Below are 23,216 nucleotides of genomic sequence, written 5' to 3' on the forward strand. Positions count from 1 at the left end.
GCACACAACAGTAACAGCAAGGCTGTATTTGGTAAAGGAGGAATGCTAACCTGCTCAGTGACACTCATTCTCCTGTTAGGGTCCAGATCTCTCCCTTCTAGTTTGGCCTTCACCCTCTTCCACACGCTCACAGCGTAGGAATTCCTCTCTTGCACGGCTGAAGGAAAAACTGCTGTTCAGTGACTTTAGCAAAGCTTCAAATAGTTAAAGTCTTTCTATTTCTATAAAGAAATCTTAAAGGGTTAGTTCACACAAAAATGAAAATTATGTCATTAATGACTCACCCTCATGTCGTTCTAAACCCGCAAGACCTCAGTTTATCTTCGGAACACAGTTTAAGATATTTTAGATTTAGACTTTTTGTCCCTCAATTGAAAACGTATGTACGGTATACGGTCCATGTCCAGAAAGGATATAAAAATATCAAAGTAGTCCATGTGACATCAGAGGGTCAGTTAGAATTTTTTGAAGCATCAAAAATACATTTTGGTCCAAAAATAGCAAAAACTACGACTTTATTCAGCATTGTCTTCTCTTCCGTGTCTGTTGTGAGCGCGTTCACAGCACTGCAGTTTAGTGATATCCGGTTCGCGAACGAATCATTCTTCTTGAACCATTTCACCAAATCGAATTGAAACGTTTGAAATGGTTCACGTCTCCAATAAGCATTAATCCACAAATTCTCTCTTCACAGCAGTTCAGTCAGTGTACTGTTTGAGTAAATTAAATTACTCCGGGATTTTGGTTTGTTTTAACTCAGAGGGAGTGTCATCAACATTAAAACAGTTAACAGCTTAAGTCATTTGTGTACTAATGCTTATTGGAGACACGAACCGTTTCAAACGATTCAGTTCGATTTGGTGAAATGGTTCAAGATCCGGTTACATCATCAAGTGATTCGTTCGCAAACCGGATATCACTCGCACTCACAACAGACCCGGAAGAGAAGACAATGCTAAATAAAGTCGTAGTTTTTGCTATTTTTGGACCAAAATGTATTTTGGATGCATCAAAAAATTCTAACTGACCCTCTGATGTCACATGGACTACTTTAAAGATGTTTTTCTTACCTTTCTGGACATGGACATTATACCATAGACACTAGGACTGTCACTTTTTATTCGATATTCGAATATGCATTCTAACATGACGTGAAATATCCGTAATCTAACTATACTATAAAATCTAATTGGTATCTTAAATGTGAAAGTGAAAAAGTGAAAAGTGAAGTGACATTCAGCCAAGTATGGTGACCCATACTCAGAATTTGTGCTCTGCATTTAACCCATCCGAAATGCACACACACAGAGCAGTGAACACACACACACACACTGTGAGCACACACCCGGAGCAGTGGGCAGCCATTTATGCTGCGGCGCCCGGGGAGCAGTTGGGGGTTCGATGCCTTGCTCAAGGGCACCTAAGTCGTGGTATTGAAGGTGGAGAGAGAACTGTACATGCACTCCCCCCACCCACAATTCCTGCCGGCCCGGGACTCGAACTCACAACCTTTCGATTGGGAGTCCGACTCTCTAACCATTAGGCCACGACTTCCCTAATGTCTTCCCTAAATGTGTGTCATATAAGCTTATTTATAAAATATAACATGGGTCAAAACAATGATAACAGCAACTATATATTTGTTTGTGGTGGGGCCATGAAAATATTTTCAGGGCAAGTAAAAATTTGAAAAAAAAAAAATCCTTAGTGTTGAGTCCAACGGCTGCTGAAAATTTATCCTTGGCACAAGTAATGATTTAAATGTAAAATTCTAATACGTTTTTACTTTAAATTAAAAAAATAAATTCAGCCTTGGTGAGCTTTTTTTGTATTTTTTTTTTAAAACCAAATTACCAATCTCAAACTTTTGAATGGTAGTGTATGTAACATTTTAATAATGATTAACTATTAATAATGTTAAAACAAGTTAAATCTTGCTGAACGCACGAGTAGTGTTAACTTGATGAAGTGCCTTTTCACACTCAACTGTTAAAACATATCAAACATGCATGTGTAAAATTCCTACATTTTAAAATCGACTGATTTATGAGAGGGGCATCTGCACCACAACTGACCTCTCCCAGTTTTGGGATCCCGCACGGCTCTTTTGGGGCTTGGGGCCAGTCCTTTACTGTTGACCATCAGAGTGCTGGGGGGAGTGTCCACCGGGGTCCCAAAGTTCCGAGGAAGAGCTTTGCGGGCATTCTGAGACATGCTGTCAGGTTGGGTCTTCACTCCAGTGCAGCGAACTGCTATAGTGTGTTTGTGAGATAGAGAGAGAGAGAGAGAGAGAGAGAGAGAGAAAGAGAGAGAGATCAAACTCAGCAAATCACCTACAGAATAAAAAAAAGAACCAAAAGCAAGTTCTTAAACTTACCAGCAGCAAAGCTGGTCTGGACTGTGGAAGTAGGACTTGCACAGTCACGTCCTCTCTCAGTGACAAGAGGAGAGGCAAAGCTCACCAGGTCATTGTAGATGCTAGGACAAAAAAATAAAAAATAAAATAATCTTCAACCAAAAAAAAAAAAAAAAAAAACTTGAAGACATACAATGGTATATGGTAAATGGACTGCATTTATATAGCGCTTTCAACAGACCCCATGGCCATCCAAAGCGCTTTACAACTTGCCTCACATTCACTCACTCATTCATACACCGACTGCGGTGTCAGCCATTCAAGGCGCCATCCAGCTCGTCGGGAGCAGCTGGGGTTAGGTGTCTTGCTCAAGGACAGCTCGACACTTGGTCAGGTGGAGCCAGGGATTGAACCACCAACCTTCTGGCTTGTAGACAACCTACATGAACCACTGAGCCACAGCCGCCCAATGTGTGTATTGGGCGGCAATGTGTGTTATTAAACCAGCACAAAAGCTCACCTCTGGCTCTGAACCTTTAGCTCCTTCAGGGTGGCAGGGATCTCCTGCAGCAGCTCAACCTGCTCCTGGCTGCGTGGTTGACCTGTAGCTTGCACTACTGTGAAAAGCACTATCTGCACATTATCCTGCCATGCCTTGTATTCTGACAGGAACTGACGCACGCTGCCCTCATAAGTAACTTCCTCTCCCTCTGCAAGGGCATTTTCCTCATCCTGTCAAATTGAAAAGCAATTGACATGAGTGTGTACACAAAAGAAAGATAACCACTTTTAGTCCGCACTTAGAAGTGGCCAATAAACTAAACATATCAGCCATTTTGCATCAGAGTATTAAATACCTTTGCCATGGAACGCAGGAGGTGCTTAACATCAGCAAGTTGGCGGTTGTGATTGGACAGGATGCCTTTAATGGAGTCGACCAGCAGCTGAAGGGTTTCGGTCACTCTCTCCAGCTGCTGCTCTCTTTCCTCCTGTATGGCTCTCTGACTGGACATCTCCTGGGTGAAGTGATTCTGTGCGTACACAAGCCACTCAGGCCCACCAATGGACAGATCCATGGCAGGACTCTGCAAAGACAATCCAATGCTTTTCAATTTAAAACAGAACACAACAACACAACTTCCTGAGAGAGAGGAAGTGACTTATGGTGAAATGCTGAATGACTGTGTATATAGATAAAAATAAATAAAATAAAGACTCACCAGTCTATGCAGCAGCTGCAGTTCCAGAGAGGAAACGGAGGTGCTGAACTGGGCAGCATAGGAGCAGGTGGCCTGGCACCGTTTCACAAGTTCAAAAAGTGCGGCATCCATGTTCAAGGCTTCTGGAGTGCGGGTACGCAGACCTTCAAAGTTGAGAATGGTGCTGCAGAGAAAAGTAACCTGGTTGGCACGCTGACTCTCCTTCATAACCATGGCACGGCGTTCTGCTATAGTGGACTCAAAGTCCTGCAGCACTGGGGCGAGTGCAGGGTTTGCACCACCGGCCCACTTCAGCCTCTGCTCAATGCTGCCCTCTAGACCTGCCAACTTCTCCTGCAACACAAAACCCAACAAGGTTTAGATTATAAGGTTTCTATTTCACTTTGATATGTTCTCAAAAACGTGCAATGGCTTTAACCTGAACGCTGCCAATAGAAGCCTCATCCTGACTGAGTTTGTAGAGCTTCTTCTTCATGTTGCTGAGGATGATGGAACGAGGCGGGGGACTGACGGTCATGGGCTGCGTCCTTGCACCAAGAATGTCCTCATGCTGCCACTAATAATGGAGATCAGAAAGTAAAGGTCATATTTACTTTGTAAAATTTCACGGGTGAATTTCAGTCATTCCAACTGGAATCTATGCAATCTGGAGTACCAGTTCTTACCTGGAACATGGCGATGTGAAGCTGAGTCCTCTGCAGGCTGACCTTACAAGCTTCAATGCTGACTTCTAGACGTCGTACCAGGTCCAGTTTTTTCCAAGCTGTGTCATAGGAGCTGGCCAGCACTGTGGCCCTATTGAGCAGCAGCTGGGATATCCGTCCTGCCTGCACTCCTTGCTCTACTGCTTTCTTGCACAGGTCATCCAGAGAAACTTTCCCCTCAGCACCAAAGTCCTTGGCCTCCACCTGGGCTATGAGATCCATGCCAATGGCACTAAGAGCGCTGCAGATGGCTAGGCCCAGAGCCTGGGTGGGAAGCCCCATTAGCATCTGCCTCACAAAGTCTGCCGTGAAGGCTTTGATGGGCCGCATCATCTGGTCCTCGCTCACTACAGTGGAGGCTCGGTACATGGGTTTCACTATGGGTACTGGGCCATTAGAGGGTGGAGGCTCATCAGTGGGTGTAGAACATGTTCCTATTAAGAAATGAGAAGGATGTCTGATAAAAAGCCAGGTTCTGCACAATGACATACTACAACTAATACTCCATACTCCTTTCTTTATTCATGTGTCATTCCTAATACTGAGAAATTATCTATTAGATGTTTACCAGATAGCGTCTGTGCAAATGATCCGCACAAATGGAAGAAGTCTCGGATGGTCTGGAGTCTCTTCAGGAAGAAAATCTCATCCAAGACCTGCCTGGTCTGCACATTATCAAAGAAATGGACCTGTGTAGCTCTGGACTCCCGAATCACATCCACCTTTCTCCACGCAGCAGGCACATCCATAGAGTTCAGCTAGGCGGGAGAACAGAATTAAGTTACCACTCTAATATTAGTCAATCTCAGCTAGGGACAAAAACTGGAACAAAACAAAACCAACCTCACTATCCCCTAGTCATATGCTCTTTTTTCTCTTTTTTTAATCTCTCCACTTCAGTTTTTGTGGTCACAATCTATTGTTTTCATATAATCCACTCAATATGAATAGACCGTAACAGTAATACATTTCATTGATTGATTTTCTATGTTTTTTGATGTTATTATCAAATGCACTAATCCATATGGATTAGTCCCTACACATCACTTATTCTTTGAAACATTGTTTAGGTTTACAGAACATCAACTGTACATCAGTCTCAGATGGTCAAATATTAGACAATATTACACCTCTACCCAAACAGGAATTACAAACTACCATATATTTAACAAATCAGTATGTTTTACCCTGTCAATCAGAAGTCCAAAGGCAGTCTCCAGCTGTGCAAACATGCCATCAAAAGCTACCAACAACATCTGACCGGCACTCATCTTGGGCGTTTCCTGCACGGAGCTCTCCATGCTGCGTGGCTGGATCAGTTCTGAGTACTGGTCCCGTAAAACCCTGACACAACAAAACCAAGACACAAAGTTCAAGTCCATCCAAAAAACAATAACACAGCTTTATCACGCACTGCTCAGTAAATATTTCTATTGTCCATGTTACCTGGTGATATCCAGATAGTGGTCATCTGGATCCTCCTCTAAGCCCATGGCAGTGTTACGAAGGTGAGCGTGAAGAACCTCCCCCAGTCCCTGCAGTGAAACCCCATCTGCGCACTGATCGATAAGTGTGTCGAGCTCCGCTAGCATAGTCTCTAATGTATTTTCTCCCTTCAGCATGCAGCGCAGAGCCTCTGGGAAGATGATCTGACGGAAATTTGTGTTGAGCTCCTTCAAATATATATAAAAAAAGGTTTGAGTGGAAAAACATCACTAAAAAAACACCGAATACTATTAAACACTAACAACATTACCTGAAGGCAGGTGTAGACGCCATTGGACAGGTAGACAACTTGTGAAGTCTCTGCAAGACTGAGGATATCAAGGTCATGTGACAGAAGTTGGCACTGCTGCAAAAGTTGCACAAGGCATGTGATGTTTCCACTCATGCTGCAGAGCTCTTCTAGGAACCAGGCACCATCACGAGACGTCAGCTCCACTAGCTGCTCTCCGGCACTGGCTGCAGCTCCCTCCATCACCAGGTTACGCCTGCAAAGCACCGTAACACTGAATTCTTTAATCCTTTAAGATCGTTGGAAAAAAATGGGGTTTGGTTATGGAGGAAATGAAAACTATATTGGCAACAAATGAGTTTTTTTTTTAAGCCAAAGATTCAGACCTGGTGAGAGCACAGAGGGCAGAGACGATGATGCCGGCTAGACTGAAGGACCCGAGCTCTGCATCCTCGTGCAGGAAAACTTTGATACAGCGATCGATCTCCTGCAGCTGCTCCTCACAAACAGGCACACCGGCACCCTCTGCCTTCAGACGCTCTACCTGCCGCATCAGCCGAGTGTTGGTTTCTGCTGCGTGGTGCTGCAGCGCCATCTCGATGCTAGACAGGAACTGACATGTGGCAGGAGGGGGCTGGGGTGCAAACTGCATTTCATACCTGACAAGAAAAGAGGATTTTTATGATATCCGATTAAAGGACAGGGAAAAGTCAAGGAAACCTCTGTTGTTACAAATTAAAAAAAACATTACAATGAGCATGAGACTTTTTCAAAAACATCTTACAGAGACCAAACTCTTTAATGGTAGATTAATAAAAAAATGTTACGTTTTTTTATTATTTGAAGTTGCATCTGTTTTTGGAAAAAGAAAAAAAAAGCAGCCAAAAAGTTTCGACCAAGTCTTTGACTGATAGTGAACTCGAGACACAAACAGTAGTTGCACTTACTGGTGATAGACAGTCTGGCAATGATCGACGGTCATGTCACAAACCAGCTCCTCCATCCACTGTTTCCACGTGTGAACTCTGTGCCTGAGCAGCACCGCACGGGAATACAGCAAGGCCACGGTGGCATAGCTGTGCAGGTGCTCAAGACAGCCACGCAGCTGAGAGCGCCGCTGCTGTAACAGAGCGCTCACCTCCGCCTCCAGCGCCTCACACTGACTAATAAGATGTGCCTGGCCTGCATTCTGCAAGAAAGAGGTTGCTGGCACATAGCTGGGTGGACCTGCAGGTTACAAGGACCAAAGGAAGAAATTTGAAGTTTCTCCATTTGCTTATCACCAAACTTCAGTTAATATTCTGTAATAATAATAATAATAATAATAATAATCTGCACCTAAATCAATAGGGATGCTGATCTCCTGGAGAAGGCTGGCAAGCTGGGTGGCCTCTAGACTGGAAAAGGCAGCTTGATACTGAGAGATGCACTGATCCAGATCTGACAACTTCCCCTGAATGGCATCCTGTACAGTCCTCTGCCTGGACTGCAACTGAGTGTGCTCAGAGTATCTGCAATGGAAGAATGAATGACAGTGAGAGTTTATAAGCTGTCCCATCCAAACTACACTAATGATTAATCATCAAGCAATAATCGTGACCAGCTGAACATCTGCTGACCTGTGCTCCAGGGAGTGGATGGGATGATCTGCCCTGGTGTCGGCTCCCTCCAGGTACTCCATCTCCTCCAGCAGCTTGCCCTGCACTTTCTCCACCTGTGAGAGTCGCTCCTGCAGGTTTAGGTACTCATCCACCGCCTCCTCCACCTGCGGCAGCACACCAGTCATCTCATCACGGTTCTTGAACCAGTTCACCTAAGAAACAAGAACATTTGTTCAGCAAAGCAAGTAAGGTCAAATTTATTTGTGTAGCGCCTTTCACAGTACATAGTTTTAAAAAAAGCTTTACAGACAAATCAATGTTAATGTGTACAGTCGTGGCCAAAAGTTTTGAGAATTACATAAATATTGGAAATTGGAAAAGTTGCTGCTTAAGTTTTTATAATAGCAATTTGCATATACTCCAGAATGTTATGAAGAGTGATCAGATGAATTGCATAGTCCTTCTTTGCCATGAAAATTTACTTAATCCCAAAAAAACCTTTCCACTGCATTTCATTGCTGTCATTAAAGGACCTGCTGAGATCATTTCAGTAATCGTCTTGTTAACTCAGGTGAGAATGTTGACGAGCACAAGGCTGGAGATCATTATGTCAGGCTGATTGGGTTAGAATGGCAGACTTGACATGTTAAAAGGAGGGGGATGCTTGAAATCATTGTTCTTCCATTGTTAACCATGGTGACCTGCAAATAAACGCGTGCAGCCATCATTGCGTTGCATAAAAATGGCTTCACAGGCAAGGATATTGTGGCTACTAAGATTGCACCTAAATCAACAATTTATAGGATCATCAAGAACTTCAAGGAAAGAGGTTCAATTCTTGTAAAGAAGGCTTCAGGGCGTCCAAGAAAGTCCAGCAAGCGCCAGGATCGTCTCCTAAAGAGGATTCAGCTGCGGGATCAGAGTGCCACCAGTGCAGAGCTTGCTCAGGAATGGCAGCAGGCAGGTGTGAGCGCATCTGCACGCACAGTGAGGCCAAGACTTTTGGAAGATGGCCTAGTGTCAAGAAGGGCAGCAAAGAAGCCACTTCTCTCCAAAAAAAAAACATCAGGGACAGATTGATCTTCTGCAGAAAGTATAGTGAATGGACTGCTGAGGACTGGGGCAAAGTCATATTCTCAGATGAAGCCCCTTTCCGATTGTTTGGGGCATCTGGAAAAAGGCTTGTCCGGAGAAGAAAAGGTGAGCGCTACCATCAGTCCTGTGTCATGCCAACAGTAAAGCATCCTGACACCATTCATGTGTGGGGTTGCTTCTCATCCAAGGGAGTGGGCTCACTCACAATTCTGCCCAAAAACACAGCCATGAATAAAGAATGGTACCAAAACACCCTCCAACAGCAACTTCTTCCAACAATCCAACAACAGTTTGGTGAAGAACAATGCATTTTCCAGCACGATGGAGCACCGTGCCATAAGGCAAAAGTGATAACTAAGTGGCTCGGGGACCAGAATGTTGAAATTTTGGGTCCATGGCCTGGAAACTCCCCAGATCTTAATCCCATTGAGAACTTGTAGTCAATCCTCAAGAGGCGGGTGGACAAACAAAAACCCACTAATTCTGACAAACTCCAAGAAGTGATTATGAAAGAATGGGTTGCTATCAGTCAGGATTTGGCCCAGAAGTTGATTGAGAGCATGCCCAGTCGAATTGCAGAGGTCCTGAAAAAGAAGGGCCAACACTGCAAATACTGACTCTTTGCATAAATGTCATGTAATTGTCGATAAAGCCTTTGAAACGTATGAAGTGCTTGTAATTATATTTCAGTACATCACAGAAACCACTGAAACAAAGATCTAAAAGCAGTTTAGCAGCAAACCTTTTGAAAACTAATATTTATGTAATTCTCAAAACTTTTGGCCACGACTGTATTATATCTTAACATGTTCATGCCTTATAATGGCATTTAGCACATTAGCGCTGGGCAATAATACGGTTTACATTTTGCGACAATACAAGTACCATAGAAGTTGAGATTCGCTACAATCACTCCATGTGAGTATACAGCATATTTGTGGATAAAGTTGGACATGGCTCAACCAGGGGCAACAGTTCGAGGAGGGACTACAATTTACTCCACCAACGTCATGCAGTGGGAGTTTTCAGGAAATTCATTATTACAGCAAATTCATGTGCTGAAATCAGCATAAAAAAAAAAAAAATGCAGACCCCTCACATTTCAGTTGCCAATGTGCATTTCTGTACAGAATTCTCACCTTAATCTCAGCCACACGGGAGGAGAAGAGGCTACGTGTGATGTCTCGCTCCATCTCTCTCTTGCTTTGCTTGTTCTCTGCTTGCTGACCACCTCCTCCGTACACTGCCCCTGCAAAGCCCACCTCGCCACCTGCTGTCCAGTCCACCAGGGGGTCATACACAAACGCCTCCAAAAGAGTCAAGAGGGTCTCTCTTCCACGTCGCATTATCTGGATCACCTGAAAGGAAAGGGCACCATTCAAATGTGTACACACGATCTAAGCGAAACATTAAATGCATCGTTCCCATTCTCACCTGTTCACAGGACAGTCTAAAGATGCCCTCCACCCCTGTGACCCCCAAAGCGGTCTCAATGTTGTGTGTCATACGGAAAGGAACCTTCTCTGGTACTCTCAAGCTTTTTCCTTTAAGGACAATGAAGAATTTAAATGTCTATGTGGATGTTCGACCTCATTATCAAGTGTATAAGCACTCACCCTTCTCAAAACAGACGTTGTAGTCAATGTGTACCACCTCCCCTGTAGTCATATCAATCAGCACGTTGTCAAGGTGACGATCCCCCAATCCAATTATGTATCCCACCATTGACATCACAGCAGTGGATCTGGCATAAGACTAAATGAGACACCCAAGATTGGTAAATTATAGTGGAATGCGTTTAGCCTAGCACACTGCTGAACATGGTTAGGATATGGTGAACAGTGGTTCCTCTGACCTGAGTCACACTCCACCACTCACTGGGGGAGGTACAGGAGCACCAGAGCTCCTTTGCCAAGAGGTTAGGGGGAGTAGCCTCCATTAGCTCTCGGAGAACGTCTCTCATGACACTCAACGGCCAGTCACGGCGTGACACATCCAAACTGAGCCCGACAGCCTTTAAGGCAGGACTGATCTTACTGTAGTAGAGCTCACTGGGACGTGGAACCATGGGAAGATTCTGAGGTTGCTGGAAGGACTCCTGTGCCTAAATTTAAGAAAAGGTACAACATTTAGTCTTTATGTATGTCTTAACATTTAACATAAATGTTCACAATAAATAATCAAGTGCATTAACATAAATGAGTTTTTCTTCACTGAACGTGAAACCAGTCAATAGGGCTGTAGTGTTGGGCGATATCGTCATTTTTCTAATCGTCAGCCCATGAGATCAATGATACACGATATTATCGTGCATGGGTGGCGCAAGAGAGAGACTCTTTGTTCTTGTCATAGCATAACTATCCCCGCTCGCCGCAGCATAAATGGCTGCCCACTGCTCCGGGTGTGTGTGTTCACTGCTCTGTGTGTGCACTCTGGATGGGTTAAATGCAGAGCATGAATTCGGAGTATGGGTCACCATACTTGGCTGAATGTCACGCAGGTGCGCAAGAGAGAGCCTATGGAATCACCAGTAATCGAAAAAATATACTTTAAAACATACTGATAAACTAACATTAAATATAAAAATACTGTATTTTAAACAGCTAGTTCATATATAGTCAGACACAACTGTCATATCGTGCATCCTGTGACAAATCTGCCGCATCTGCGCACGGAAGTTATCAGTCTAAATGTTCTGCAAAATCAGTCAACAGTGAAAATCTATAGTAGATTTCATTTAAAGTCTAGCAGTTTAAAACTAATATTGGGCATAAACGAACACATTAAATATAAAGTAATGAAAACAGGTAAGTTCATATATTTGGAGTAAAGTTGAACTGAACTGATGCATCAGTCATACAGCGCTCCGGACCGTGCGCCTCATGATGAGACAGACACACCGCCACAGAAACAAGAATGAGATGCATTCTAACATAACTACTGGCTCTAATCCTCATTTGCAGGAGCTGATGATACTGCGCATGCGTGATTCCGCGTGAAGCAGACTGACACAGAGCGCGTCTGAACCGAACTGATTCTTTTGGTGATTGATTCTGAACTGATTATGTGGTAATGTTATGATCTCGGTCCACTGGAACGCTATCGCTTTTAAAAACGGTTATATAAAACAATTACTTATCAAACAGATGGAATTAGAAATAAAGGCCTGCCTCTAATAAAAGCTTGTTACCTTCTGCAGTTCAGGTAAATAAAGGCCCCAGCTTTTATTTGAGGAATTACGGTATATTCACTCTCACCTTCTGGGCTTGGAGCACAGCCTCACGCTGCTGCCAGCGTTTGTACAGGCCAAACAGTGGAGTGGCTCCATCCACCCACTGGATAAGGCCTGATCTGGTGCCCAATGGTGTGACAGAATAATGACGGGCATGAAACCTTGGACTCTCCTGTTGATTCACTTTAGTGAACATGGTGTTGACAATAGACAAGAACTGCATGATCCTCTCATCCAAATGTAAGTCCTCCAATCCTAAAACAAAGAAAATGCTTATATGAGCAAATGACAAGTATTAAAGGGAAAATTCTGTCATTTAATTACCCTCTCATCTTCCAAACCATCATCATATAAAGTGATAGTGTCTCTTTATAAAACTCAACTGCTTAATTTATATGGATTACAATGTCTTTATTAGTTTTCTTGGAATGGACTATAAAAGGAGAGGCAGAAATCTTTAAGTAATAATCTTTTTATTTGGGTTTCAAAGATGAACAAAAGTGTTATGGGTTTGGAATGACAAGAGAGTGAGTAAATGATGGAAATTCATTTTTTTGTGCGATGCTTTTAGCCACTTCTAAATCTCATACCTTTGAATAGATATGGATAGTTTCTGCCATCAGAGCCTAGGAAGTAGAGCTTCTTAGGTTTGGTTTTAGTTGGCAGAATGGTGATAGTGTTGCCTACACTCTGGATGGTGACTGCATCTGTAGCAGACAGCTCTCCTGGCAGCGCCATCTCTGTGTTGGTCATGGCAGTCATGCGGGGGCTGATCTCATCTAGCCGCAGGAGGTAACTGGCCCGTTTCTGTGCCCTCTGCTGCAAGCTCAGCATGATCTGTGAAAGGACGAGGTAGAATTACACAAAGGTAAAATGTACAGAATGCATAACAGCATTTGATCAGAACACTTATGCATGCAGCGGTCTTTACCTGTTTGAAGGGCACCCAGCTGCTGGCAGGATTGGCTGGATTAAGAGGGCTCCTCAGTCTCTCTAGAGCATTGTGGATGGCCTCTCCATAAGTCTCCTGAAACCACGCTTCGTGAGGAGTCTCTGACGAAGCAGCCGTGATGCTGCGCACGTGATCCAGTGCAAAAACCACAGGCTTCATCAGAGCAGAATGCTTCTCTCTCATAATAGCCACTTTCTCATCCCTAAACAACAAGAGATCAGGAATTTAAATGATTTTCCAATGGACACGAGTCACTCATTAATGAAGTTCCTCCTTTTATATTGATTCCCTGGGTCGTGACTTACTTGCGCAGAGTGTTGTTGTTCTGAACTCTTTTCACCTCATCCTCCAGCTGTTGAATCCTGCGCAGAACATGCATGTGTTGCTGCTGCAAGACCCCCAGCCAGAGCTCGTCCCAGAGCAGAGTGACCCTCCTCAGCTCACCCACCAACAACTGCACCTGCACACACAAGGATCAACAAAACAACTCTTAAACACAATGGCCTTAACCACAATCAGAGACACATAGAACAGTAAAGTCCTTTCTGTAATACCTGCAGCACCATGGTGGGGTTGGCGGAAGAGAGCCTGTCTACGATCTTGCTGTAGCAGTCCTGCATCATGGCTTGGTCCTCACTAGAATACATCACCATCTCTTCCCCGCGGCTGCTCTCTTGAGAAGTCGGCCCGCTGCCCGTCTCACTCTCACCTCCACAAAGAGCCTCTCCCTGCATGTTCCCAAGCAGGGATGGCAGGGAAGACGGCAGCTTGTTACCTGGCAGAGATGAAAACATTATTTTTTTCCCCAAAGAGGTCAAACTTCTATTTATGATCACTAAAATGAGAACTGTTGGTTGTTTAAGGCACGTCTCCACCAAAGCATGTCATCTTAAAGCCATAGCATTTTTTTAAAATTGTCTTCAATAAAAAAAAAAAAAAAGTCTATAAAAAAAAAAAAAAAGTGTGAATAGACTGACTGTTAGGCCGGTGACACACTGGATGCGTGGCGTAAGCATCTCAGCAGTGTGGCGTGTCCGTTTTTAATTCGGCTCCCATGTTAACAGGTTAGAGCTTGCAGACTGCCTGAAAACACGTGCATGCTAGAAATAGAACAGACACCTATTTTTCACGTGACACGCAAGCGTGTTGGAAGCGTTTCCAGGCAAAATAGAATAGGAAAATATGTTTATATGTCATTTTGTACACAAATACATTAGTGCTGCAACGACGCGTCGGGAATGGAGAAAGTTGCATTCTATCACAAAAACAGAGTCACTGTTATCAAAAGTATGGGAATACTTTAAACAGAGGCCAAATAAAATGGCCCTTTGTTCCCTTTGCAAAACCGATATGGTGTACTACGGCAGCACAAATGCGATGCATGAGCACCTCAGAGGAAAACATCCTGGCGCTCTCCGGTGTTACGGTTTAACTGGTTACTGGGTGATCTGATGACCAACTTCCTGGTTCAGGTCTCTGCTGCAGATGTGATGGAACGACCGCAGCAGATTCGGCGATGCTAAAAGCACAAACTGATATGATATTATTAAGTGTCTAATAAACGCAGACTTGCTCATTGCATGATTCTGATATTCTTGTAAAGATTACAAGTTATTGGTATGATCACTCGTAGCGGCTGAAGTAAGGATAAACTAAAAAATAAAGTCTGTGTTGGCGCTGGTTTCGAACACGCATTAGGGGCGTTCACATATCGCGCCTAAAAACGCATGTAAAACGCTAGTCGCTCCGCTTTCTCCTTTCCAAAGTGCTCGGGTAGTTGCGCCCCTGGGGCGTCTGTCATTGCTAAGCAACCATGACGTGCTCTCTCCATGAAGACGCGGAAATTTCAGCAAAGGTTAAATGGATTTGCAGCACTAAAAACGCTTGCGGTAGCTCTGCTACTAAATTTATTTCAAAATGGCAATCCATATACAGCTATGATCAGCTGTTCCCTCATCTTAGATGAGGTTTCAACGTTGTTACGGGAAAGGATGAAGCTGATTGGTTAATTCTTGTCACATGACCCGCGGTGCGCTTGCGGCATTCTGATAATTTGAGATGTTTTTAACTCGATGCGGTGCGAACGCGCCTGTTTTCACGTGTGCGTCGCGACCGCGTCGCTTTCCCATATGAGCGCGCATACCACGCACCTACATTGGAAATAACGTACTCGTGAATATGTGAACGGCCCCTTAAAAGACAGCGCACCGCGAGACAGTCACAAACTACCGAGCTACCCCGAATCAGCTCCAGATTTCTGGAAACCATGCTAAACCATAGCAGAACCCTGACTACATTTTATGGTTTGTGATGCTAAAGAACATTTCATGACGTCTCAGACAACTGTAAATTTGTGGCTACTGTGGTTTAATTATAAACGCTATCGTAAACTCATTTACCATAGTAAAATAATTTTCTTTGCCTCTATTTTTGTATACTGTAAAAACTTCAACCCCATTGGTTGAAAATGGATAAAGGTTGAAATATTATATTAGAAGAAGTTGCACTTATTTTTTTGTAAAGTTATCCAAAGGATTCATTAGCTAATCAAAAAAGAACATTAGATTAATTATTTATTGTTATAAAAATAATCGTTAGAGTAGTCGACTAATCGAAAAAATAATCGTTAGATGCAGCTCTAAAATACATATTAATGACATTTTGATATTTGAAAGTCTATGGGTTGACAAATTCAGATATAAATGTAATTTAAAAAATAAATTATCGATTTTCAAATATTGCACCTGTCAAACAGTATTTTGCCGTCAATACCATTGATGGTGTCCTTTATCAGTAGGCTTTATATTTATGCTCAACATGAAGTATAGATATTGTTGTCGTGAAGACAAGATCCTGGTCTGTCGGCGGCCTCCATCTATGTCACCTACAGCAGCAGCAGTGCCACGTCAGGCACGATTCTGGTCTGTAAAGACACAGAAAATGCAACGCAGCCGTCACGCAGCAGAAATGCACGCTCCTGCCACGCAGCCAGTGTGTCACCGGCCTTACTGTATCTTTTTTTTTTGGTTGCCAACCGAGGTGAGGACAAGTCACACATGGTCAAGTCCAAGCAAGTCTCAAGTCTTAACCATCAAGTCTCGAGTCAAGTCTCAAGTCACAGTTCAGATAAATCAAGCAAGTCAAGTCAAGGGTTCATGCTAAGCAAGTCAAGTCGAGTCCTGATAAGTTTCAAGTTAAGTCAAGTCACAGTACTAAAATAAATAGAGGTATATTTTGTTCGATCTATATTATATTTATTTTTGCACCGAAAAGATTAACTTGTATACAATTATGTATCTTATACATTTGCTATAAATGAATCATACGCATATCTGTGCTACATTAATATCTGAAAATACAATAAAATTGTGTTGTATACACAAAACGTTTTGAGAATAATATGTATCGAGTCTAAGACTTAAGCTGTTAACATTTTTTACGTGGCTGACACTCCCTCTGAGTCCAAATAAAGCAATATCCCGGAGTAATTAATTTACTCAAATACTACACTGACTGAACTGCTGTGAAGAGAGAACCGAAGATGAACACCGAGCCGAGCCAGATAACAAACAAAAGATTGACTCATTCTCGTACCAGTACACTGAACCGAGAACCGTTTGCGTCCGATTCGAGAACCGAGGAGCTGATGATACTGTGCATATGTGATTCAGTGTGAGGCAGACTGACACACAGAGTGTCTGAACTGATTCTTTTGATGATTGATTCTGAACTGATTCTATGCTAATGTTAAGAGTCTTTTTTCAACCAAAGGCTTGAATCAAGGGCAATCATCGCCAATGACGTCATTACATCGAGCGCAAAAGAACCGGTGAACCGTTTTCTTCAACCGGTTTATTGAATCGAACTGTGTGTGGAAAGAGTTTCCACACACAGTCCACACAAACACTTGAAAATGCGCACATTTAATACAGACATTATAGGCTACATGTAATATAGAGCGGACCACTCATTTTAAGATGCCCATAAACATAAAAAAATCAAGCTACGCCACTTTTATAGTCTAATTACCCAATACATCTATTTACGAGACGTATCAGTAATGATAATGATCACATTTCTAATAAGAAAAAAAACATATGCAACCAAGGCCAAATTATGACAAACATAAAAAATTAATTCATTAACGTACATTAGTAATCGTTATAGATCTTAGTGAAACTGACAATAAAGAAATTACTTTCTTACCTTTCCTTGTGGTTCTTGAAATGTCGAATGAAATTTGATGTTGTCGTTTCAGATATTCTTGCGTTGCATATTTTGCATCTGGCAAATCTTTTTTTTATTGGCACGGCCCAGTTCAAAGTCTTTATAACCAAACGAGACTATTTGTGGAGCTCGACTACTGTCTGCCATGTTTGATGCGGTTTGAATTGTGCAGCGTTAAAGGCACAGATGCTGATTAGTGGTGCTGACGTCAATAATATATGTATTTTTTTTATAAATTTTATTGCTGATTGTTTATTATACGTTCAAGTCATTGTCGAGTCTTCCACTTCAAGTCAAGTCTCAAGTAACTTGTTCTCAAGTCAAAGTCATACTTTAAATCAAGCAAGTCGCAAGTCCTGAAAATTGTGACTCGAGTCCCCCACCTCTGGTTGCCAAAGGATGAAAAATGTTGCCATACCAAGGCCCCATTCACACAGCAGCAGAATACAGTTGTCAGTCCTGTATTTTAGTCTTTAATACAATTACGTTCACACACACAGTTTTTATTTTGTATTGTTCACTTGTGTTGCCTTATTTAAATTATTGTGTTGAAGTATGGGGTAACACCTACAAAACCACCTTACAAACATTAAGTACATTACAAAAAAGAGCTATTAGAATAGTAAACAAGGTAGGTTATCTTGAGCATACTAATTTACTATATTTAAAATTGCACACTTTGAAGTTTAAAGATCTCGTTAAACTTAAGACTGCTCAATTAATCTATAAAGCAATAAATAAACAGTTGCCTAAAAACATACAGCAGTTGTTTACAGATAGGGTTGGGGGTTATAACTTGAGAGGGGATTTAAATTTGAGTCAACATAGGACTCGGACAAAACTCAAAAGTATGTGTGTTTCGATTTGTGGGGTGCTTTTGTGGAATGGTCTGAGCAGTTCAATCAAACAAAGTGTTAATATGTTGCAATTTAGAAAAAGGTACAAAAGTTTTATGCTTGATAAGTATAGAAATGGAGAGGGTGAATGATAATTCATTATGGTGGTAAAGAATGCTTGATAATGGTTTTTGTATATGCTTTTTTCTTCATCTTAATATTAAGATAACGCTTTATTTAATTTAGTATTTTTTTTTGATGTATTTAAAATGTTATGTTAATTTTTCTTGTTAGATTGTGAATTGGTTTGGGTAGTTACTGGGGGTAGTTTTTGATAAGCCTAGGGCTTCTAACTATCCCTTTTCGAACAGGTTGATTATTATATTATTATGTTATACATGTTTGTTTATTTATATGGATATTGCTTATGAATTGCTGTCATTTTTATTTTTTAAAATTTTTTTATGAATTGTTCGAAATAAAAATTAATTCAATTCAATTAAAAAAAATTCAATTCAATTCAATTCAATTCAACAGTGCAGTACAGACAATTTTCAGGCGTGACAACCGCATTCTGTAACCGAACTCACACCTGTAAATTTTCAGGACTCGCAAATGCATTCTCAGAAAGCTCTTGCGGTGTTTACAGAACAAGACTGGTTACACTGAATCAGACTAGTTGTCCATCCCGTAAAACAGTGAGAGCCATCCACTGACCAACCATCACTTGCACAACAACTAAATAACAAATTTAAATATTAATATTGTTGTTTTCGAATACATGTAATATTTTCTCCATGTCTGTACCAGATGACGTTGGCGGACTACCACAAAATTTAATACGAAAAACAATGCTTGGAAGAACATTTCAATCATCATGGGTCTACCAGGTAGGCAGCTACAAAGTGCTCAAGCATCCCCAGTTTTCAGAAGATCGCCTGGCATTTTCAGCTGGTTAAAACACTTTAGTGGACACATGGCCTAAGGTAGACAGGATGTCCCTGAGTGGAAGTATAGTACATACCTGCCTGAGCCTCTCCGCCGAGAGAGATAGATCCCACAATGGCAGGATAGAGGATTAGGTGGGGCGAATCTTGGGCCACTCTACACAGCAGGCTGCAGATGCTCTGGCGAATGTAAGCCTCTGGGTGATTTAGTCTGGAGAATAACTGAGGGATGATACCTAGAGAGAAAACAGACATATTAATATTACACGGACTGAGAAAACTACCTACATGATGTAAAGAGGAAGGTGTTCATTACTGTATTGATGTTTAAGTTCTTACCCCTCCAGGGTGCAGTGGGGGTGGATGCCAGGCCGTGCTCCAGGCCCTCTCTCAACTCCCCAGCGTGCTTCACAAGCAGACGCAGCAGACGGAGGGTTGCCATGACAATGACATCATCGCTGCTCTGTTTGCTGCTCTGGTTGTTCAAGATCAGCTTGGGGTCGTCTTCATCTATGGGCACCTGATGATCATGACACCAAAACATTTGATCGATTTCGCTTTTAGAAATTTGTCCAGTCACTGTGTAAACAAAAGGAGGAATCCTCCGACCTGCCCAGCGTTGAGATTGAGGAAGGTGAAGTACGCTCTGCAGGAGACCCGGTACAGGCTGAAGATTCGGTCAACCACTCTCCTCCACACCCTAATCAGCCCATTGGTCACCGTGTCCTCCACCTCAGACAGCCATGGACAGGCACCCAACAGCTGTCGGCCGATCACATCCACCATGTCGTCCTCCTCATCCTCTTCATTCTGCAAGGCCATGTCCTCATCCTGCAGGAAAACAATGACACATGAATACACAAAACAAGAACTATTCGCATCCTTTGTTTCAGATGAATGAACATCAGCAGAAAAATTAAGGCAGAAAGCCACAGGTTTAATAAGGTAAAATAAAATAATTATTTTTTTAATCCATCAAAAGTGGCAGTAAAAAAATACTGTTCCAAAAGTTGTCAATTTTAAAACTTCATTCGTTAAAGAATCCTAAATAAAAGCATCAAGGTTTCCACAAAAACATAAAAATGGTTTTCAACAATGATAAAATGTTTGAGTGCCAAATCATCATACTAGAATAATTTCTGAAGGTTCATGTGACATACAAGACTGGAGAAACTAATTAATAATTACTTAGAAATGAACAAATACTTAGAAAGACAATTTAAAATATATTAAAATAGAAAAAGTCATTTTTAAATCGTAACATTTCACAGTGTTACGGTTTTTACAGTATTTAAAAAAAAAAAAAGCACCACCCTCAAATGTTTGAACAGTAGTATATTTAAATGAAATATCTATGCTTTCTAGTATTATATTTCCATAGTTCCCTAGTTTGTAGTGTACCACATTATAAAAAAAAAACACTGAACTCTAAACTCATTTATACAAACTGTGAACTCCATAACCTGAATTCCTGCTGGGCGACACATGGCTTGACCCAAAATGCTGAAAATGGTTTCCTTGTCCTCATCACTGGTGCCTGCTGGGAGCAAGTCCTCTATTTCTTTCTTCTCTCCAAGGAGCAAAGGAACCCCTTCGCCTTGACTATCAACACACAGAATAAAAAACAATCAGCACAAGCACATAATTTATCAACTATCATTAACACCTTTCATAGATAAAATACCTGGCATTGTCCACAACCTTCCTGCCCCATCTGTATGCCCAGCTGGCCAGAGCAGCCCATGATTTGGCCACTTCAGGAGCCTGAGTAGTTGAGAGCTGGTACAGCTGCCCAAGGACAAAGTCTGGCTCCCCAACACCAACACTGACTGTAGACAAAACAAACGGACCTTCATGACCAATACAAAGAAACTAAAAGACAATATCAATCAAATACTAATACACAAAAATAAAAAGACACTCTAGAATGCAAAGCTATAATCATATTGGTCCTCAACCATTCATGACAAAAATATCATGGTTTAATACGCTGACATGCGTATGCTTACCTGTAGTCTCTGTTGTAATATGTGGCATTCCCTGATCTTCCAGTGGCAGCTCCAACAGGCCAGAGATGTTTTTGGAGAGAGCTGAGAGGCTGGTAGAACCAGAGTTCCTCTTCGCCACCATTTTGAGTTGTGGAGTAAGATCTTTCCATTCAGCCAAAAGCCATTTGCAAAGAGCAAGCACAGAGCGACAGGCTGCACGCTCACACTTTCCAGAGTGACAGTATGACAGAGCACAGGAGCTCAACATTTCCATAGCAGATACAGACTGACCTAAACGACAGAAGTGCTTAGATATTCAAATTGCAACACACCGAGACCAAGTGAACTGGCCTAAATCAGACTGACACAGCTTAAAAAGACTCACCAGCAGCAAACAGAACCTTAGCCTTTTCAATCTCCAGCTCTGGTCCCCACTTCTCCCCAACAGTGCCCTCAAGTGACAGCTGCCTGAAGCATTGCACCAGGTCCTGACCTTCAGAGACCCCCACTGATGGCTTGTTGCACAGGCTCAGCAGACGTGTGGCCAGGGCAATATTTCCTTGCTTGCGAGCAAATTTCACCACAGTCAGACAAAGCTCCATTAAATGAGAGTCCACTGGAGCAGACAAACCTGGAGGAATCATTGAAGAGTCAACAGAGACGTCACATCACATTTATAAGTCATACTTACACATAAGAGAATGTGAAAAAGAGAAAGAGAACCTTTGAGTTTTTGGAAGAGCTGCCTTTGGAAAGTAGTGTATCGCAGAGCATGCAGCCATGGCTGAACATCCTGCTGCTTGCAGGTGGTCAAAGCTTCACTGAAAAGTGGAATTAGACAGTCCTGCAGGAAGAAAAACAAAGAACAGGGATTTCTTAAAAAAAGGAAAAGACCATATGATAATGTATTTGCACCTTCACAGTGTTGATGTGGTGGTTGATGCTCAAACCTCTGGGTGCTGATTGCAGAGGGAGTTCTCTAAAGAGTTGGCACAGTGCAGCTGCAGGGTGCTGAGGGTGGGCAAGGAGTCAGATAGGGTGAGAGTGGAGAGACGCAGGGGACCCAGAGAGATGCGACCCGTCTGTTTCAGGTACTTCACCAGGGTGCTGAAGATGAAAACCCAAAAGTAGAAATCACCATCAAAAAATTTCACAACTTCACAAAAAAAAAAACAATAAATATTGTGTTCAGACCATTTACTCACTCAGACGATGCAAGAACCTTCTGGTCCTGTTCGTGATTGGTCGCAGTGATGGCTCCCACAGCGCTTCTGAGGAGCTGTACCTCAATGGCCTTCTGGAGCTCTGAGGGGTCTGGGCTCAACACAGCAGGAAGAAGCCTCTTCAGGTCTATCAACACAAACAAACATTAATAAGAGTGAAGCTGATCGTAGGAAATAGATTCCACATGTTTTGAACAGTGTAAAATTAATGATTAAACGATTTATAAAAATCATCCTTACAAAAAGCAATTTCTAGTTTTTAGTATAAAAAATTTGAGCTGAGCATTACGGTAAAAAAATGATGATAACTATAATAATGCTAATTCCCAACAGATGGGATAACAGATTTTCCATAACCATGGATGGGCTATTATCATACCAATCTTGTCCTTAGTTGTAGAGTTGAGAAGACCATAATCCTCCCCGGGGAGCAACTCCAGCTGTACACGGCACTCTGCGAAATCCCCCTCCTCAAACCTGCTCAGGGCTCTGGAGGGCAGACAGACCAAAACACAATTATTTCAATGAACAACTCACACTCCAGCAGTCAGGAGAAGTCAGTTCTGCTACTACAGACCTGATGTAGTTAAAGTCTGTTTTGAGGTTGACACAGGAACTGCTATTCTTTTTAAGGTTTATCATGCTGGCCTGCCACTCCTGCACGGATTTCCAGTCGCTCAGGGCCACATAACACTCACAGGCCTTATTAGCCAGGAAGTTGAGCACTTCTGGAGAACACTCACTGGACTTCAACAACACCGTTTTCCTTCCATCTCCTATTAAACCAGTCATGACAGATACAATAAGAATCAAGGCAACTTTTGCATCATAAAAAAAACAACAACAAAAAAAGACGGACCAGCGGACAATAACCTCTGAAATTATTAAAGGCTAGGGATGGGGATCCTTTGAAACTCAATTTGATTAGATTTTTCGGATCACGATTTAATATGGTAAAATTACTTGGTAAAAAAAAAAAAAAAAAAAAATACACTTATGGAGGTTTTTGGTTTGCATCTTTCATTTCCGAAGGTTAGTGACTAGTGATTTTTCTTCTAACATTATTTGATTTATGCATCATCTTTTTTTTATCCATTATT

At 42.2% G+C, this 23,216-nt stretch overlaps 1 protein-coding gene across 2 annotated transcripts in view; it reads right to left on the bottom strand.

Moving 5' to 3' along the window:
* The window catches only part of LOC132149141 (serine/threonine-protein kinase SMG1-like), a 57,644-nt gene that overhangs the window by 1,343 nt on the left and 33,085 nt on the right, over positions 1-23,216 (bottom strand). For both annotated transcript variants that reach the window (XM_059558110.1, XM_059558109.1), the window contains exons 25-61: positions 22,694-22,892; positions 22,496-22,605; positions 22,099-22,243; positions 21,844-22,000; positions 21,617-21,737; positions 21,279-21,524; positions 20,915-21,184; positions 20,590-20,734; positions 20,369-20,507; positions 19,515-19,736; positions 19,245-19,425; positions 18,983-19,141; positions 13,450-13,673; positions 13,201-13,355; positions 12,875-13,097; positions 12,534-12,780; positions 11,969-12,198; positions 10,567-10,815; positions 10,328-10,466; positions 10,146-10,255; positions 9,851-10,069; positions 7,635-7,828; positions 7,354-7,526; positions 6,963-7,242; positions 6,402-6,674; positions 6,037-6,271; positions 5,727-5,953; positions 5,468-5,624; positions 4,849-5,038; positions 4,242-4,714; positions 3,995-4,132; positions 3,577-3,909; positions 3,214-3,441; positions 2,877-3,088; positions 2,378-2,478; positions 2,076-2,252; positions 51-157 (exon numbers count right to left, since the gene is read on the bottom strand). In XM_059558110.1, the coding sequence (XP_059414093.1) occupies positions 51-157; positions 2,076-2,252; positions 2,378-2,478; positions 2,877-3,088; positions 3,214-3,441; positions 3,577-3,909; positions 3,995-4,132; positions 4,242-4,714; positions 4,849-5,038; positions 5,468-5,624; positions 5,727-5,953; positions 6,037-6,271; positions 6,402-6,674; positions 6,963-7,242; positions 7,354-7,526; positions 7,635-7,828; positions 9,851-10,069; positions 10,146-10,255; positions 10,328-10,466; positions 10,567-10,815; positions 11,969-12,198; positions 12,534-12,780; positions 12,875-13,097; positions 13,201-13,355; positions 13,450-13,673; positions 18,983-19,141; positions 19,245-19,425; positions 19,515-19,736; positions 20,369-20,507; positions 20,590-20,734; positions 20,915-21,184; positions 21,279-21,524; positions 21,617-21,737; positions 21,844-22,000; positions 22,099-22,243; positions 22,496-22,605; positions 22,694-22,892 (7,388 nt within the window). The remainder of the gene's footprint in view (positions 1-50; positions 158-2,075; positions 2,253-2,377; positions 2,479-2,876; positions 3,089-3,213; positions 3,442-3,576; positions 3,910-3,994; positions 4,133-4,241; positions 4,715-4,848; positions 5,039-5,467; positions 5,625-5,726; positions 5,954-6,036; positions 6,272-6,401; positions 6,675-6,962; positions 7,243-7,353; positions 7,527-7,634; positions 7,829-9,850; positions 10,070-10,145; positions 10,256-10,327; positions 10,467-10,566; positions 10,816-11,968; positions 12,199-12,533; positions 12,781-12,874; positions 13,098-13,200; positions 13,356-13,449; positions 13,674-18,982; positions 19,142-19,244; positions 19,426-19,514; positions 19,737-20,368; positions 20,508-20,589; positions 20,735-20,914; positions 21,185-21,278; positions 21,525-21,616; positions 21,738-21,843; positions 22,001-22,098; positions 22,244-22,495; positions 22,606-22,693; positions 22,893-23,216) is intronic.

The sequence above is a fragment of the Carassius carassius genome, chromosome 9, assembly GCF_963082965.1.
Source record: "Carassius carassius chromosome 9, fCarCar2.1, whole genome shotgun sequence".
NCBI classification, from domain to species: domain Eukaryota; kingdom Metazoa; phylum Chordata; class Actinopteri; order Cypriniformes; family Cyprinidae; genus Carassius; species Carassius carassius.